This window comes from Oncorhynchus gorbuscha, linkage group LG03 (assembly GCF_021184085.1).
Source record: "Oncorhynchus gorbuscha isolate QuinsamMale2020 ecotype Even-year linkage group LG03, OgorEven_v1.0, whole genome shotgun sequence".
In the NCBI taxonomy this organism is placed as follows: Eukaryota; Metazoa; Chordata; class Actinopteri; order Salmoniformes; family Salmonidae; genus Oncorhynchus; species Oncorhynchus gorbuscha.
In genome coordinates, this window is record NC_060175.1 from 24,894,954 (window position 1) to 24,910,644 (window position 15,691).

At 45.3% G+C, this 15,691-nt stretch overlaps 1 protein-coding gene across 1 annotated transcript; it reads left to right on the forward strand.

The window, feature by feature from the left end:
* The first annotated feature begins 7,300 nt into the window (after positions 1-7,300).
* On the forward strand, positions 7,301-15,283 carry LOC124029121 (acidic mammalian chitinase-like). Its single transcript, XM_046340952.1, has 11 exons — positions 7,301-7,427; positions 8,032-8,064; positions 8,291-8,552; positions 8,757-8,813; positions 9,651-9,816; positions 10,038-10,162; positions 10,314-10,437; positions 13,688-13,870; positions 14,033-14,149; positions 14,349-14,481; positions 14,700-15,283. Exons 2-11 carry the CDS (start codon positions 8,040-8,042, stop codon positions 14,960-14,962), a joined length of 1,455 nt encoding a protein of 484 aa, XP_046196908.1. The 5' UTR covers positions 7,301-7,427; positions 8,032-8,039; the 3' UTR covers positions 14,963-15,283.
* Positions 15,284-15,691: the final 408 nt, after the last annotated feature.

Here is a 15,691-nt window from a genome sequence, read left to right on the forward strand (position 1 = left end):
CTACTCAGTCCCAGATGCTAATACATGCATATTATTAGTAGTCTTCATCATTGAGCTAACAGTACCCAGGGAGGACTCAGTAGATGAGGCTTATGAGCGAAAACATCTGCGCTATGCCAATCTAGCAGCTGAAGCACGGAATCATGGCTGGAACACAGAAGTCCTATCAGTGGAGGTGGGCTGCAGAGGTTTTGTGGCAACATCTACAACCAGACTGCTTAGAGACCTGGGAATTAAGGGCCAGAGCCAGCATTCGGCAATCAAAGCTGTATCGAAGGCGGCAGAAGGCAGCAGTCAGTGGCTCTGGATGAAGAGGAAAGACCACAGCTGGGCCCCGAAGTGAGAGGGCCAGGAGGTATGTGGTCAGCAATGCTTGACTCAGGGAGGAGGACGCCCGTGCCATGCATAGTCCCATGGGATGTTGGCTGTCATCAACAAGGCAACTCCTATGACTAATTGGGAATGGGACGCAAGTGTAGGATTGATCACCCTGTCGCTGGCTGCCTTTGTGGAGGGTGTATAGTGTGAAAGGCCGAAACACCCTAGGAACCAAAGGTACACTACTGATGATGCGCTCCCCAAATTTCACCAGGCTCACTGTTCATGAACTCTTGGAAGTGCTTGCACAAAGGATAGTAACATCTCATCCTGTGTTCTTGGAATCTATATTATTAGTAGTATTTGGATAGAAAACACTCTGAAGTTTCTAAAACTGTTTGAATGATGTCTGTGAGTATAACAGAACTCATATGGCAGGCGAATACCTGAGAAAAATCCAACCAGGATTAGTAGTTTTTCAAAGCTTGGCGTAATGAATGCACTGTGTCTATGGGGTCAAGTTGCACTTCCTAAGGCTTCCACTAGATGTCAACCGTCTTTAGAAACTTGTTTCAGGCTATAAAGGAGGGGGGAATGGGAGCTGAATGAGTCAGTGGTCTGGCAGAGTGTCTCAGGCTCGTGAAGCGCAGTCCCTACAGAGTTAGCTTTCGTTCCAGTGCTTTTCTACAGACAATGGAATTCTCCGGTTGGAACATTATTGAAGTTTCATGTTAAAAACATCCTAAAGATTGATTCCATACATCATTTAATAAGTTTCTACGAGCTGTAACGGAACTTTTTAGAGTTTTTGTCTGGACGTAGCCTCATGAAGATGGATTACTGGGATGAACATGCTAACAAGTGGCTATTTGGACATAAATGATGGACTTTATGGAACAAATCAGTCATTTATTGTCGAAATTGGATTCCTGGGAGTGCATTCTGATGAAGATCATCAAAGGTAAGTGAATATTTATAATGTTATTTCTAATTTCGGTTGACTCCAACATGGCGGATATTTCTTTGGCTGGATTGGGCTCTGAACGCCGTACTCAGATTATGCTTTTTCCGTAAAAAAAAATTGAAATCTGACACAGCGGTTGCATTAAGGGGATTTGGGATTTTATGTGACTATCTGCAAAATCACAGGATGTTTTGGAATCAAAACATTACTGCATGTAACGCGCCAATGTAAACAGAGATTTTGGATATAAATATGGACATTATCGAACGAAACATACATGTATTGTGTCACATGATGTCCTGATGTCCTATGAGTGTCATCTGATGAAGATCATCAAAGGTTAGTGTTTCATTTTAACTCTTTCTCATTTTTGGGACTCCTGTCTGGCTGGAAAAATGGTTGTGTGTTTTTGTGACTTGGCTCTGACCTAACATAAGCATATGTTGTGCTTTCGCTGTAAAGCCTTTTTGAAATTGGACATGATTGGTAGATTGACAAGAAGTTTATCTTTAATTTGCTGTATTGGACTTGTTAATGTGTAAAAGTTACATGTTTAAAAAATATATATTTGAATTTTGCGCACTGCCTTTTCAGTGGAATGTTGTCGAGGGGTTCCGCTAGTGGAACACCTGCACTAGAAAGGTTAACCAGGTAGGCTAGTTGAGAACAAGTTCTCATTTACAACTGCGACCTAGAAACAGTTCCTGATGGTTCCCTTTGCTGGGTAGTGAATTGAAAAGCAAACACTCAACCATGAGCACCAAGGAGCTTGTAAAATAATTCAGGGACAAAGTTGTGGAAAGGTACAGCACAGTAGCTTGTCATTGTCAAAGAGTCTAGCCTTTCGGCAAGCTCAACGTTCAATATGCAGCTGGATTTACGGCGCAGTAGCTAATTGGTAGTTGGAAACAACATTCATATTTTCCATGTCAACGTTATGGAACATGGCGTGCGCATCACAAATTTGGCGCAATATAGAAGTTTAAGAACAACTATACAATACCGTCATGACCTGCTGCAGTAATTCCCTTGTGAGAAGGCAGTGTCAATTCAAGATCATGTTGTTCAAAGTGACTAGAGAGGACTCCGTAATGACAGAGAAATAATGATATGGCAAATATTCGCCTACAAGATTTAATCGAGCTGCGTTTTCTTCTGTTGCATCACATTAATGAGAGGAAGGAAACGCAAAACTGGCACCTGTCATCATTCCTCACATCATGACTTGCTTACACATTTTTACAAGACAGGCCTCTTTAGGAAACTTTCTGAATGGACATAGAGAGAATTAGTGAACACACACACACACACACACACACACACACACACACACACACACACACACACACACACACACACACACACACACACACACACACACACACACACACACACACACACACACACACACACACACACACACACACACACACACACACACACACACACACACACACACACACACTAAAAGGGCCCATGAATCAAAGCCACCAACGCACCTCAAACACACACAAAACACATTTCTTCTTTCCTGAAAACGTATTCGGACTCACCTTCAATTCTTGGCTGAGCTCCATCAGAAAGTAAGCCTAGGATGTGGTAGAGCATAATGTTAAAATCATTTTGCCTATCAAATTAATTGAAAAGAAACGTTTAACGGGTGAGAGAGAGACAGCTGTAGTATTGCTAGAGACGTTGATTATTATGTAATTATTATCCCAGCTTCTGCCTTATTCCAGAAGGAAGATTTCCATGGGATTCGTTTTTTCCAAACTGCCTCCCGTAATTCTTTATTTGTTCATTAAATTGAGTCTATGCCGGAAACCTGGTGGTTTTATTCGGTAGGCGTGAAGGTATTTCAACATCATGTCTACATGATAAAAGGCTACAATGATCACTTGCACCTGGCTGCCAATATATGTGTCCCCATAGGTCTAATATTTAAATTGAGATTGAAATGTCATCAAAATCATTCATTTTGAGATCCACATTAGACATCCCTCCTAATGAAAGGCCCCCCCATCCTGCTGATGTGAGCTGCTGGAAAGTGCACTTGATATTTGTTTATGGATGAGAAAGTGAACTTCCCATTTCCAAACAGGAGCTCAGTTGGGAATTGGATATTCTGTTTTGCAATATGTTGTCCATGTCAACAGCCGTGGTTCCATGAAATAGGCCTAGGCACTATATATTTTTTAATTGCACAATTATTTAAATGAACGCATTTGGCGATGTTCAACTTCAACTTCAAATGGCACAAAACGTGCGTCAGACAAAAAACATTTTTTTTGGGGTTGCATAGCACAGCATGTCACCAAAATTCACTGTAGTAGTCTAGGCCTAATATACAGGTGAAGTCGGATGTCTACATACTTAGGTTGGAGTCAATTAAAACTAGTTTTCAACCACTCCACAAATGTCTTGTTAACGAACTAGAATTTTGGCAAGTTGGTTAGGACATCTACTTTGTGCATGACACAAGTCATTTTCCAACAATTGTTTAGAGACAGATTAATTCACATATAATTCACAATTCCAGTGGGTCAGAAGTTTACATACACTAAGTTGACTGTGCCTTTATTAAACAGCTTGGAAAATTCCAGAAAATGATGTCATTGCTTTAGAAACTTCTGATAGGCTAATTGACATCATTTGAGTAAATTGGAGGCGTACCTGTGTATGTATTTCAAGGCCTACCTTGAAACTCAATGCCTCTTTGCTTGACATCATGGGAAAATCGAAAAAAATCAGCCAAGACCTCAAAGAAAATTGTAGACCTCCACAGGTCTGGTTCATCCTTGGGAGCAATTTCCAAATGCCTGAAGGTACAACGTTCATCTGTACAAACAATAGTACGCAAGCATAAACACCATGGAACCACGCAACCGTCATACCGCTCAGGTAGGAGACGGGTTCTGTCTCCTAGAGATTAATGTACTTTGGTGAGAACAGTGCAAATCAATCCCAGAACAACAGCAAAGGACCTTGTGAAGATGCTGGCGGAAACATGTACAAAAGTATCCTATATTGACATAACCTGAAAGGCCGCTCAGCAAGGAAGTAGCCACTGCTCCAAAACCGCCATAAAAAGCCAGACTACGGTGTGCAACTGCACTTGGGGAAAGATATCATACTTTTTGGAGAAATGTCCTCTGACCTGATGACATAAAAATAGAGCTGTTTGGCCATAATGACCATCATTATGTTTGGAGGAAAAAGGGGGAGGCTTGCAAGCCAAAGAACACCAACCCAACTGTGAAGCACAGGGGTGGCAGCATCATATTGTGGGGGTGCTTTGCTGCACGATGGACTGGTGCATGAGGGACTCTACTCTGGACTGTACCCCTCCCACTCCACGTGATACTGAAGGCCCCTCGCCCGACGCCTCGAATCCAGTGTTGAGCGAACGGTGTACACCGGGGCCCCTCGATGCCCAGAGGGGGCGGAGGAACCTCCCACACCTCAGACTCCTGGAGCGGGCCAGCCACCACCGGCCTGAGGAGAGAGACATGGGACGAGGGATTAATACGGTAGTCGGGGGGAAGCTGTAAGCTATAACAAACCTCATTCACTCTCCTCAGGACTTTAAATGGCCCCACAAACCGCGGACCCAGCTTCCGGCAGGGCAAGCGGAGGGGCAGGTTTCGGGTCGAGAACCAGATGGTGCGAACACCGGTGCCTCGGTGTGAACACTGGGGCCTCACTGCGGTGACGGTCTGCGTTCTTTTTTTTGGCGCAGCACGGCCCGCTGAAGGTGAACACAGGCAGCTTCCCATGTCGCGCCTGAACCAGTCATCCACCGCAGGAGCCTCAGTCTGAATCTGATACCAAGGCGCTAGAACTGGGTGGTACCCCAGTATGCACTGGAAGTGAGAGAGGTTAGTGGAGGAGTGGCGAAGCGAGTTCTGTGCCATCTCGGCCCAGGGCACGAACACTGCCCACTCCCCCGGCCGGTCCTGGCAATAAGACCGCAGAAACCTGTCCACATCCTGGTTTACTCTCTCCACCTGCCCATTAATCTCGGGGTGAAACACCGAAGTAAGGCTGATCGAGACCCCCAGACGTTCAATGAATGCCTTCCAGACCCTAGATGTGAACTGGGGAACTCAATCAGACACTATATCCTCAGGCACCCCGTAGTGCCGGAAAACGTGTGTAAACAACGCCTCCGCAGTCTGTAGAGCCGTAAGAGACCGGACAGAGGGAGGAGATGACAGGTCTTAGAGAACCGATCCACAACGACCATCATCGCGGTGTTACCCTGTGAGTGGGAGATCGGGGGGAGATCGGTAAGAAAATCCACCGACAAAACACATGTGCATCAGAGGGCTCTGGGTGAGAATGATGCCAGCTCACCTGGGGTGACGCCAGAGCGCCTTGCCTGCTGCCTCGATACCCAGAGGAACCCTGCGCACTGTCCCTCCCAGCTCCATGGGTATCGGAGATGGGGTGCTGGGGGATGGAACCAACAGACCCCGATCTGAACGTCCGCGGGTAGCCAGCAGGTTATCCAGCCGGACGGACAGGTCCACCAGCTGGTCGAATGTGAGGGTGTTGTCTCTGCAGGCAACTCCCGACGGACATCCCCACGCAGACTGGTCGATCAGGGCCCTGTCATTCCATCCCCGCGCCGGCAGCCAGGGTCAAAAACTCCAGGGCGAACTCCTGGGCGCTCCTCGTCCCCTGCCTCAGATGGAAAAGGCGTTCACCCCATCAGGCGGGTGGTCGAAGGCTGCCCGGAGGCGGCGGGAGAACTCCTCAAACTGGTCCAACACCTCTCTCCACACGACGTTGGCCCACTCCAGGGCTTTCCCGGTGAGGCACGAGACGTGGGCGGACACCCTCTCACGGCCCGAAGGAGCCGGGTGGACGGTTGCCAGGTATAAGTCTAGCTGCAACAGGAACCCCTGGCAGTTCGCAGCGGTCCCATCGTATTCCTGGGGAAGGGAGAGACACATGACTGTAAGTCGCTTTGGATAAAAGCGTCTGCTAAATGGCATATATACGAACCCACTGGGACCAGGAGAAGGAGGGGCGCATAGTGGAGACCCTGGTTGTGCTGGTGGAGGGACTGATAGAACTCCCTGTCTCTCCCAGTGGTCCATTGTCTGGACAACACGGTCCATGTTGGTGTCAAGATGGTGAAGCATTGCTGCGTGCTCCCGGACGCGCTCCTCCACCCCTATACCCAGGGTACCTGCTCCTGCTGACTCCATATAGTTGGTCCGGAATTCTGTAATGGGTCCGTACTGGCGGCAGAGAAGTCAGGCACAGGAGAGCAAAAACGGTGTTTACAACGGAGCAGTTTAATAATAAAAACCACCGGAATCAGAACAATCAATCAATGGATACAAAACCTGTCGCACACCAGATAAACGTGCACATGCACTTACAACAAACAATTCTGGACAAGGACATGGGGGGAACAGGGGGTTAAATACACAATGTAATTATGGAATTGAAACCAGGTGTGTGGGAAGACAAAACAAATGGAAAATGAAAAGTGGATCGATGATGGCTAGAAGACCGGCGACACCGACCGCCGCCCAAACAAGGAGAGGAACCAACTTCGGCCGAAGTCGTGACATGCATAGCAGTGTCAAAGATAACTGTTACACACATATTAAAATGTTCTCAAGAGTTGCTTAAAGAAAGTAATCACATTTCTCCACTTCTGTTCCAGAAGTTATATAATTTTACTGCAACAAATGCATAAGTCTGCAATAATTCATATTTTATTAGGCTACATTTGAGAGATTATAGGACTACGGTCAGTGTCCAGATTTCAGTTACCATTCCTTTTAACCCATATAAACTTAAATGAGGAATATTTTGTTTATTCATGGTTACAGGTATACTCTATCCGGAATACTGTTCACGTGTAAACGTGGCCAATGACACAGCAACATTTGAAAAAAAGTTCAAGGCGCTGTGTCTTATCTGTCTTATTTTCCATTTCTCAGCTGAGTACTGTGCATTACCTGACACGACCCTGTCATAAATACATCTCCACCCAGTCCAGACCATTCTTATCTGATTGTATTTCAATCATTTTATCAACCCCCTCCCATTTGGTCACATAAACTATATAAAAGGACAGACTAAACTTCTCATCACTGGTTCGATCATCGTTGAAATTCCCTAGGTAAGATTGGAAGGAAACTCTGAGAGCTGACAGTTTATTCTGTCATATTTTGACCAATGATTCATTGTGTAATTGGATGAAAAAACATTTGATGTTAGCTGCTATTTTGTTTTAGTTGCTAGACACTGTTGCTTTTAATTCTATTGCTAAATTAGTTTCCTAAAGATTCTAAGTATCTGAATGTATTAAGGAGAGTCCGTGAATGAACACATTTAATGCTATAATTTCAATAGTGTAGGACATGTTGTTTAGGACAGTACCATGCACAGTACAGTTGGTCAGGTTTATTTATCTAATGGGGAGATAAATATTAGTCGTGGGTAGTTTATTGTTGTGATGTAGTGAGCAGGTACATGTTTGACACCTTGCAACAGTTCCATCCTGACATAACCCACTGTAAATACCAACTGTATTATATCAGATTCAAGATTAATTGATTAATCTCTGTCTCTCTCTCTCTCTCTCTCTCTCTCTCTCTCTCTCTCTCTCTCTCTCTCTCTCTCTCTCTCTCTCTCTCTCTCTCTCTCTCTCACACTCTCTCTCTCTCTCTCTCTCTCTCTCTCTCTCTCTCTCTCTCTCTCTCTCTCTCTCTCATATCAAACAGAAGTTAAGATGTCTAAGCTGACAATCTTAGCAGGTGATAACATACAACTCATCCACTACGACTCCATAGTTTACATCAGGCACAATCACTGCCCTTTGTCGTCTAATAAAAGGATATGCTTTGACAAATGTTTTTTGGCAATTTACAAAGTACAGTTTTGAAAGGCAAAGGAAATACCTATCACATCAGTGCAGATAAAAGTCATTCTCATGAGTTACTCATGTATTGACCTCAGATTTGTCTCTCTCTCTTTCTCTAGGCTTGTGCCTGGTGCTATGCCAGTTGGGTGCTTCCACCTCAGTGTCCACCACAGCTGCAGCTTCTCCCAAGATGGTGTGCTACTTCACCAATTGGTCTCAATACAGACCAGACAAAGGGAAGTACAAGCCCGAGAATGTGGACCCCCACCTGTGCACTCACCTGATCTACGCTTTCTCCATCATCAACAGCCGCAACGAGCTGGTCACCTACGAGTGGAACGATGACGTCCTCTACAAGTCTTTCAACGCCTTGAAGACCAAGTAAGTGGCTCGCTTCACAACGTATTAGTGTTGGTGTTGAATGAGAAACTTAGTTTCCCAATTGTCAAGGATATTTCATTGTTGTTGTTATTCATTTCTCTGAACTGGAGCTAGTTTTTAGCAGCCACTTAGATTTTTCAATCTACTTATATCCAAAATCGCTGAATAATCTCAAACTCGCCTTTCTTTGCCGTCTCTCTGCAGGAACCCTCATCTTAAGACTCTGCTGGCTGTCGGAGGATGGAACTTCGGTTCTTCCCAGTAAGTCCCTTCCTTAGTCATGCCACAGGGCTATGAAACACACCATACATTTGGCTTAAACAACCAGACTTAGGTTTAGAGTACATCTTCAACTGTACCTACAGTATCGTAGTGTTTGGCAGGAAAGGGCGGCAAGCCGAAGGGTTGCTAGTTCGAATCCCTGAGCCAACAAGATTCAATATCTCTCTATGTGCCCTCGGGCAAGGCACTTATCCCTAATTGCACCAGGGTTACTGTTAATAATGGCAGACCCTGGCTGTGACCCCACTCCCTGAGGTTGTTTCAAGAAGAGTTGGGATATGCAAAAAACACATTTCCAATTCACACATACATATTAATAGACACGTGTACATGTGTGAAATAGCTGAATTTAGGTTGTCTGGGTGTATGTTAACTATACTAGGGGACCTGAAATCACACAACGTTCATGTTTTACAAGCAAAGTGAAGATAAGATGCTGTTCAAAGTGCTTTTGACGTGTTGTGTTGTCAAGATTACTTTCATCATGACTAACAGTACTATATGACTACTGATATCTGTACTAATTTACTTGTAGCACACTTTAGCATCCATAGTGTATTATATTAAGGCATTGTGATAAAACCTTGATCTTCTCTCAGGTGTTCCATCATGGTGTTCTAGTAGAAAACTGAGTTAACCCAGAACGAAAATCTCACCTAGTTCTGTCAGATGCTCGATTTATGTTTACATACTTGGTCCATGAGAAATTAGCTAGTAGTATATCTGTGGAAGTAGAACAGTAGTAGGTTGTATTTAGAAACCATATGGTGTATTGTAATACACAGCCTTATGATAAAACGTTCTTCTTCACCTCAGGTTCTCCATCATGGTGAGCAATGCTGCCAACCGTAATACATTCATCCAGTCATCCATCAGCTTCCTGAGGACTCATGGCTTTGACGGGCTGGACCTGGACTGGGAGTACCCTGGAGCCCGAGGGAGCCCCCCAGAGGACAAGAAGAGGTTCACTCTGTTGTGCCAGGTGGGTGTGGCACCTCCACTACAGTTATTAGTCAATGGAAACAATGTAGATAATGGTTTGGATTTATTAGTGCTTTACCAAGCATCCAAAGAGCTTTACAAAAACTGAGTGCATCATATTCATATATTTTCCCAAGCTCGTATGGTTTCCCATAATACATCTTTACCGTGTATCTCCAACCCTTTCTGACCCATGATGCTTTGTGTATGTACGTTTTACAGGAGCTCGTGGCTGCCTACGCAGCTGAGGCCAAGTCCACCGGCAATGCCCAGCTCATGCTGACTGCTGCCGTGTCTGCTGGGAAGGGAACCATCGATGCTGGATATGAGATTGCTGAGATCGCCAAGTGAGTCTAGAGGCCATTTTTAATATGAATGTTTCCAGCATTGTTCCATCAGTTTTCATAGTGAGCTCTGGATCTTTAGAAACAGCTTCCAGGTGCCATTTCTGATCTAAATAGTTATAGTTTATGTGTCTGCTTGTGTGTGTATCTCCAGGTCTCTAGACTTCATCAATGTGATGACCTATGACTTCCACGGAACTTGGGAGCAATTCACTGGACACAACAGCCCACTCTACCGTGGTGCTCATGACACGGGAGACCTTATCTTCTTCAACACTGTAAGGAAAGTTTCCACACAAACTGACAGAATGTTTAGCAGTGTGTATAATGATACTTTTGTAGTGACTAAAGCTGTAGAAGGAAGAAAGTAGTAAGTTCAAAACCCTTCTCATTCCAACCATCTTCATGAAGACAAATTGGTTTCATACATCATACAGCTTTACCGATGATATTGACTTATTGTGGTATAATTATGACATTTGCTACGATGATAAAGAAACACCATAGTGCCACTTCACATTTGAGTGTTATTCTACAACAGGGATGGGAAATTGCGGCCCCCAATATTATTTATTTTTTTTTGGGGGGGGGGGGGGGGGGGCTCAGTCTTAGAATACACGAGGTGCAATTTTGATGTTTGGTTGTGCATCAGCAATCCTTTAATTAGCCCATGTCAGCTACATTTGTTATAGATTGGTAAATTAGTCTAGTGGCCAGCTATCTAAACTTGTAGTAATGCAGAACTAAGAACAGATACAGCCCTTGGTTCACTCCAGACCTGACTGCCCTCGACCAGCACAAAAACATCCTGTGGCGGACTGCAATAGCATCGAACAGTCCCCGCGATATGCAACTGTTCAGGGAAGTCAGGAACCAATACACGCAGTCAGTCAGGAAAGCTAAGGCCAGCTTCTTCAGGCAGAAGTTTGCATCCTGTAGCTCCAACTCCAAAAAGTTCTGGGACACTGTGAAGTCCATGGAGAACAAGAGCACCTCCTCCCAGCTGCCCACTGCACTGAGGCTAGGGAACACGGTCACCACCGACAAATCCATGATTATCGAAAACTTCAACAAGCATTTCTCAACGGCTGGCCATGCCTTCCGCCTGGCTACTCCTACCTCGGCCAACAGCCCCGGCCCCCCCGCAGCTCCTCGCCCAAGCCTCTCCAGGTTCTCCTTTACCCAAATCCAGATAGCAGATGTTCTGAAAGAGCTGCAAAACCTGGACCCGTATAAATCAGCTGGGCTTGACAATCTGGTCCCTCTATTTCTGAAACTATCCGCCGCCATTGTCGCAACCCCTATTACCAGCCTGTTCAACCTCTCTTTCATATCGTCTGAGATCCCCAAGGACTGGAAAGCTGCCGCAGTCATCCCCCTCTTCAAAGGGGGAGACACCCTGGACCCAAACTGTTACAGACCTATATCCATCCTGCCCTGCCTATCTAAGGTCTTCGAAAGCCAAGTCAACAAACAGGTGACTGACCATCTCGAATCCCACCGTACCTTCTCCGCTATGCAATCCGGTTTCCGAGCCAGTCACGGGTGCACCTCAGCCACACTCAAGGTACTAAACGACATCATAACCGCCATCGATAAAAGACAGTACTGTGCAGCCGTCTTCATCGACCTTGCCAAGGCTTTCGACTCTGTCAATCACCATATTCTTATCGGCAGACTCAGTAGCCTCGGTTTTTCAGGATGACTGCCTTGCCTGGTTCACCAATTACTTTGCAGACAGAGTTCAGTGTGTCAAATCGGAGGGCATGTTGTCCGGTCCCCTGGCAGTCTCTATGGGGGTGCCACAGGGTTCAATTCTCGGGCCGACTCTTTTCTCTGTGTATATCAATGATGTTGCTCTTGCTGCGGGCGATTCCCTGATCCACCTCTACGCAGACGACACCATTGTATACACTTTCGGCCCGTCATTGGACACTGTGCTATCTAACCTCCAATCGAGCTTCAATGCCATACAGCACTCCTTCCGTGGCCTCCAACTGCTCTTAAACGCTAGTAAAACCAAATGCATGCTTTTCAACCGATCGCTGCCTGCACCCGCATGCCCGACTAGCATCACCACACTGGATGGCTCCGACCTTGAATATGTGGACACCTATAAGTACCTAGGTGTCTGGCTAGACTGCAAACTCTCCTTCCAGACCCATATCAAACATCTCCAATCGAAAATCAAATCAAGAAGCGGCTTTCTATTCCGCAACAAAGCCTCCTTCACTCACGCTGCCAAGCTTACCCTAGTAAAACTGACTATCCTACCGATCCTCGACTTCGGCGACGTCATCTTCAAAATTGCTTCCAACACTCTACTCAGCAAACTGGATGCAGTTTATCACAGTGCCATCCGTTTTGTCACTAAAGCACCTTATATTACCCACCACTGCGACTTGTATGCTCTAGTCGGCTGGCCCTCGCTACATATTCGTCGCCAGACCCACTGGCTTCAGGTTATCTACAAGGCCATGCTAGGCAAAGCTCCGCCTTATCTCAGCTCACTGGTCACGATGGCAACACCCATCCGTAGCACGCGCTCCAGCAGGTGTATCTCATTGATCATCCCTAAAGCCAACACCTCATTCGGCCGCCTTTCGTTCCAGTACTCTGCTGCCTGTGACTGGAACGAATTGCAAAAATCGCTGAAGTTGGAGACTTTTATCTCCCTCACCAACTTCAAACATCAGCTAGCTGAGCAGCTAACCGATCACTGCAGCTGTACATAATCTATTGGTAAATAGCACACCCATTTTCACCTACCTCATCCCCACAGTTTTTATTTATTTACTTTTCTGCTCTTTTGCACACCAATATCTCTACCTGTACATGATCATTTATCACTTCAGTGTTAATCTGCAATATTGTAATTATTCGCCTACCTCCTCATGCCTTTTGCACACATTGTATATAGACTCCCCTTTTTTTCTCTGTGTTATTGACTTGTTAATTGTTTACTCCATGTGTAACTCTGTGTTGTCTGTTCACACTGCTATGCTTTATCTTGGCCAGGTCGCAGTTGCAAATGAGAACCTGTTCTCAACTAGCCTACCTGGTTAAATAAAGGTGAAATAAAATAAATTTAAAAAAAGTAATCATGGTTGAATTACCGACCGGGGTGGGGCCCAGTGATCATCAGTTATCACATTAAACACTGCAAACATTTGCCTCCACCTTTTTTGGAAAATGTGTAGAATTGCAGGAAATTAGCTGTAAAACTTCACTTTCTCATCTCCACCCCATGGCAAGATGAGCAGAATTGCAGGATTTTTTTCTCTTTGCTGTCATGGGGGGGGGGAGTAAAATGTTCGCAAGGTGGCGGGGTATGGATGTGAGTACGCAGACCCACGAGCCACTGCGGCCCCTAATGATGAGTTCCGTTTTTTGTGGCCCCCACCTCCATCAAATTTACCCATCCCTGTTCAACAACAATAAATGCCCTAGCACTGCTGAGGTACTTGCTATATTTCTCACCTCTCTCCCCATCCCCCCCATCCCTTCACCCCTGTCCTTCTCTCTCAGGACTATGCCATGAAGTACTGGAGAGACAATGGCACCCCAGTGGAGAAGCTGAACATGGGCTTTGCCTCCTATGGTCGTACCTTCCGCCTTACATCATCTGACACCAGTGTTGGAGCACCAGCTAGTGGCCCCGCCTCCGCCGGGCCCTATACCCGCGAGGCCGGCTTCTGGGCATACTATGAGGTGAGAGCTGGGGGCCAAAACATTCATACACTCAGGACTAAAATGTTAAGCAAAGTTATATATTTGTTTTTCATTGTTATTTCAAGAATGCAGTACAAGAGGGTGATTTCATTTGCATGATGATTTCACAAAACAATCTCCCGTTTCATGTGTTTTGTTCAGATCTGCACCTTTGTGAAGGGCACAACAGTTGAGATGATTGCAGACCAGATGGTTCCTTATGCCTACAAGGGCAATGAGTGGGTTGGATTTGACAACAGGCAGAGCTACGAGACCAAGGTCATTTTCAATTCAACATTTACCATGATACTCTTTTAGAAAAGAAGACATTCTTGCTCAGTCATTGAAGTGGTAAACAAAGTATCCGGCATGATACTTAAGCTTTGTGAAAACTTGGGTGACAAAGCCTCTAAATATATACCCTTTCTCTCTCTGTCTTTGTCTCTCTACCTTTCTCTATCCTCCTTCAATCCGACAGGTCCGCTACATGAAGGCCAACAAGTTTGGCGGGGCCTTCGTGTGGGCCCTGGATCTTGATGACTTCGCCAACCAGTTCTGCGCCGAGGGTAATCACCCTCTGCTGGGACATCTGCGCAACCTACTTGACATTGGTAAGTCTGACGTTTCAGTGAAGGTACAAACTTGACAATCCAAAACTTAACTAAAGTGTAATCGGAAGTGAACCAAATACTGGAACAGATTATCCCACTGTGGAGGGGGCCACTATGGTAAATGCAGTCAGATTAAATAATGTCCAGACATTTCATCACCTCAGCTCTGTCCCTCATGGTAAAACCCTCTCTCCTCTTTTCTCTTTCCTCCCATCCAGAGCTGCCCCCTCTGCCCCCTACCACCACTCCCAAACCTGGCTCAGTCACCACCACACGCCCCACCACCACACGCCCCACCACCACACGCCCCACCACCCACGCCCCTGGGACCGGCTTCTGCAACGGCAAGCCTGATGGCATCTACGCAAACCCAGAGGACAACAACTCCTTCTATATGTGCGCTGGTGGCATCACTAACCTCAGCAAATGCGGCAGTGGCACCGTCTTCAATGATAGCTGCAAGTGCTGTGTATGGCCTTGAGCGTGTTGTGAGGGAGTGAATTTATGACTTGTGATTTTAATTTCAGATCCCCATTAGCTGTTGAAGAAAAAGCAGCTTTCGTTCCTGGCGTCCATTAGCATCGTTAATGCCAAAGCTAACACCAACTTTGTATTTACCAACTTCAAGTGTTACCGTCGTGAAAAAAAAGGTTTTATGGAAGAATACTTTCTGTAGACAATAGTTGAGATGCATTCAGTTGAGTCTTGCATTGAGTTTAGTAGTAGTGGAAATTGATTGATTTGAATGTGCATTTTACTTTAGATTAGAAGCATATGAATAAAACATTTTTTCCCTGCTTTATCTTGTTGTAATTTCCCTGTTTGACATGGTTTTTAAAACTTTTCATTCTTAGCCCTACAACATATATTACCTTGAGGCTACCTTTTTTAACATTGCACTTTTGTATTGCAATACTTCTACAAGCCCAAAGCCATTTAACTATATTTTCTCTATTCTATTTGACTATCCGTATCTTTTCCCCTTTTCTTACTGACTCCTCATCAAATGGTAGGTGAAAATATACCAGTAATACTATAACGGTTACCTTGGTGGAAGGAGACTATACTCTGTCTGCTCCGAACGTAAGGCTCTCGAGGATTATTTGTCTGTGTCCTTGGACGCCGGCACCATAGTGCCTTCTTCCTTCTCTTTTTTGTTAAGAAGAAGGAGGAGGACCAAAGTGCAGCGTGGTAAGTGTTCATATCTTTA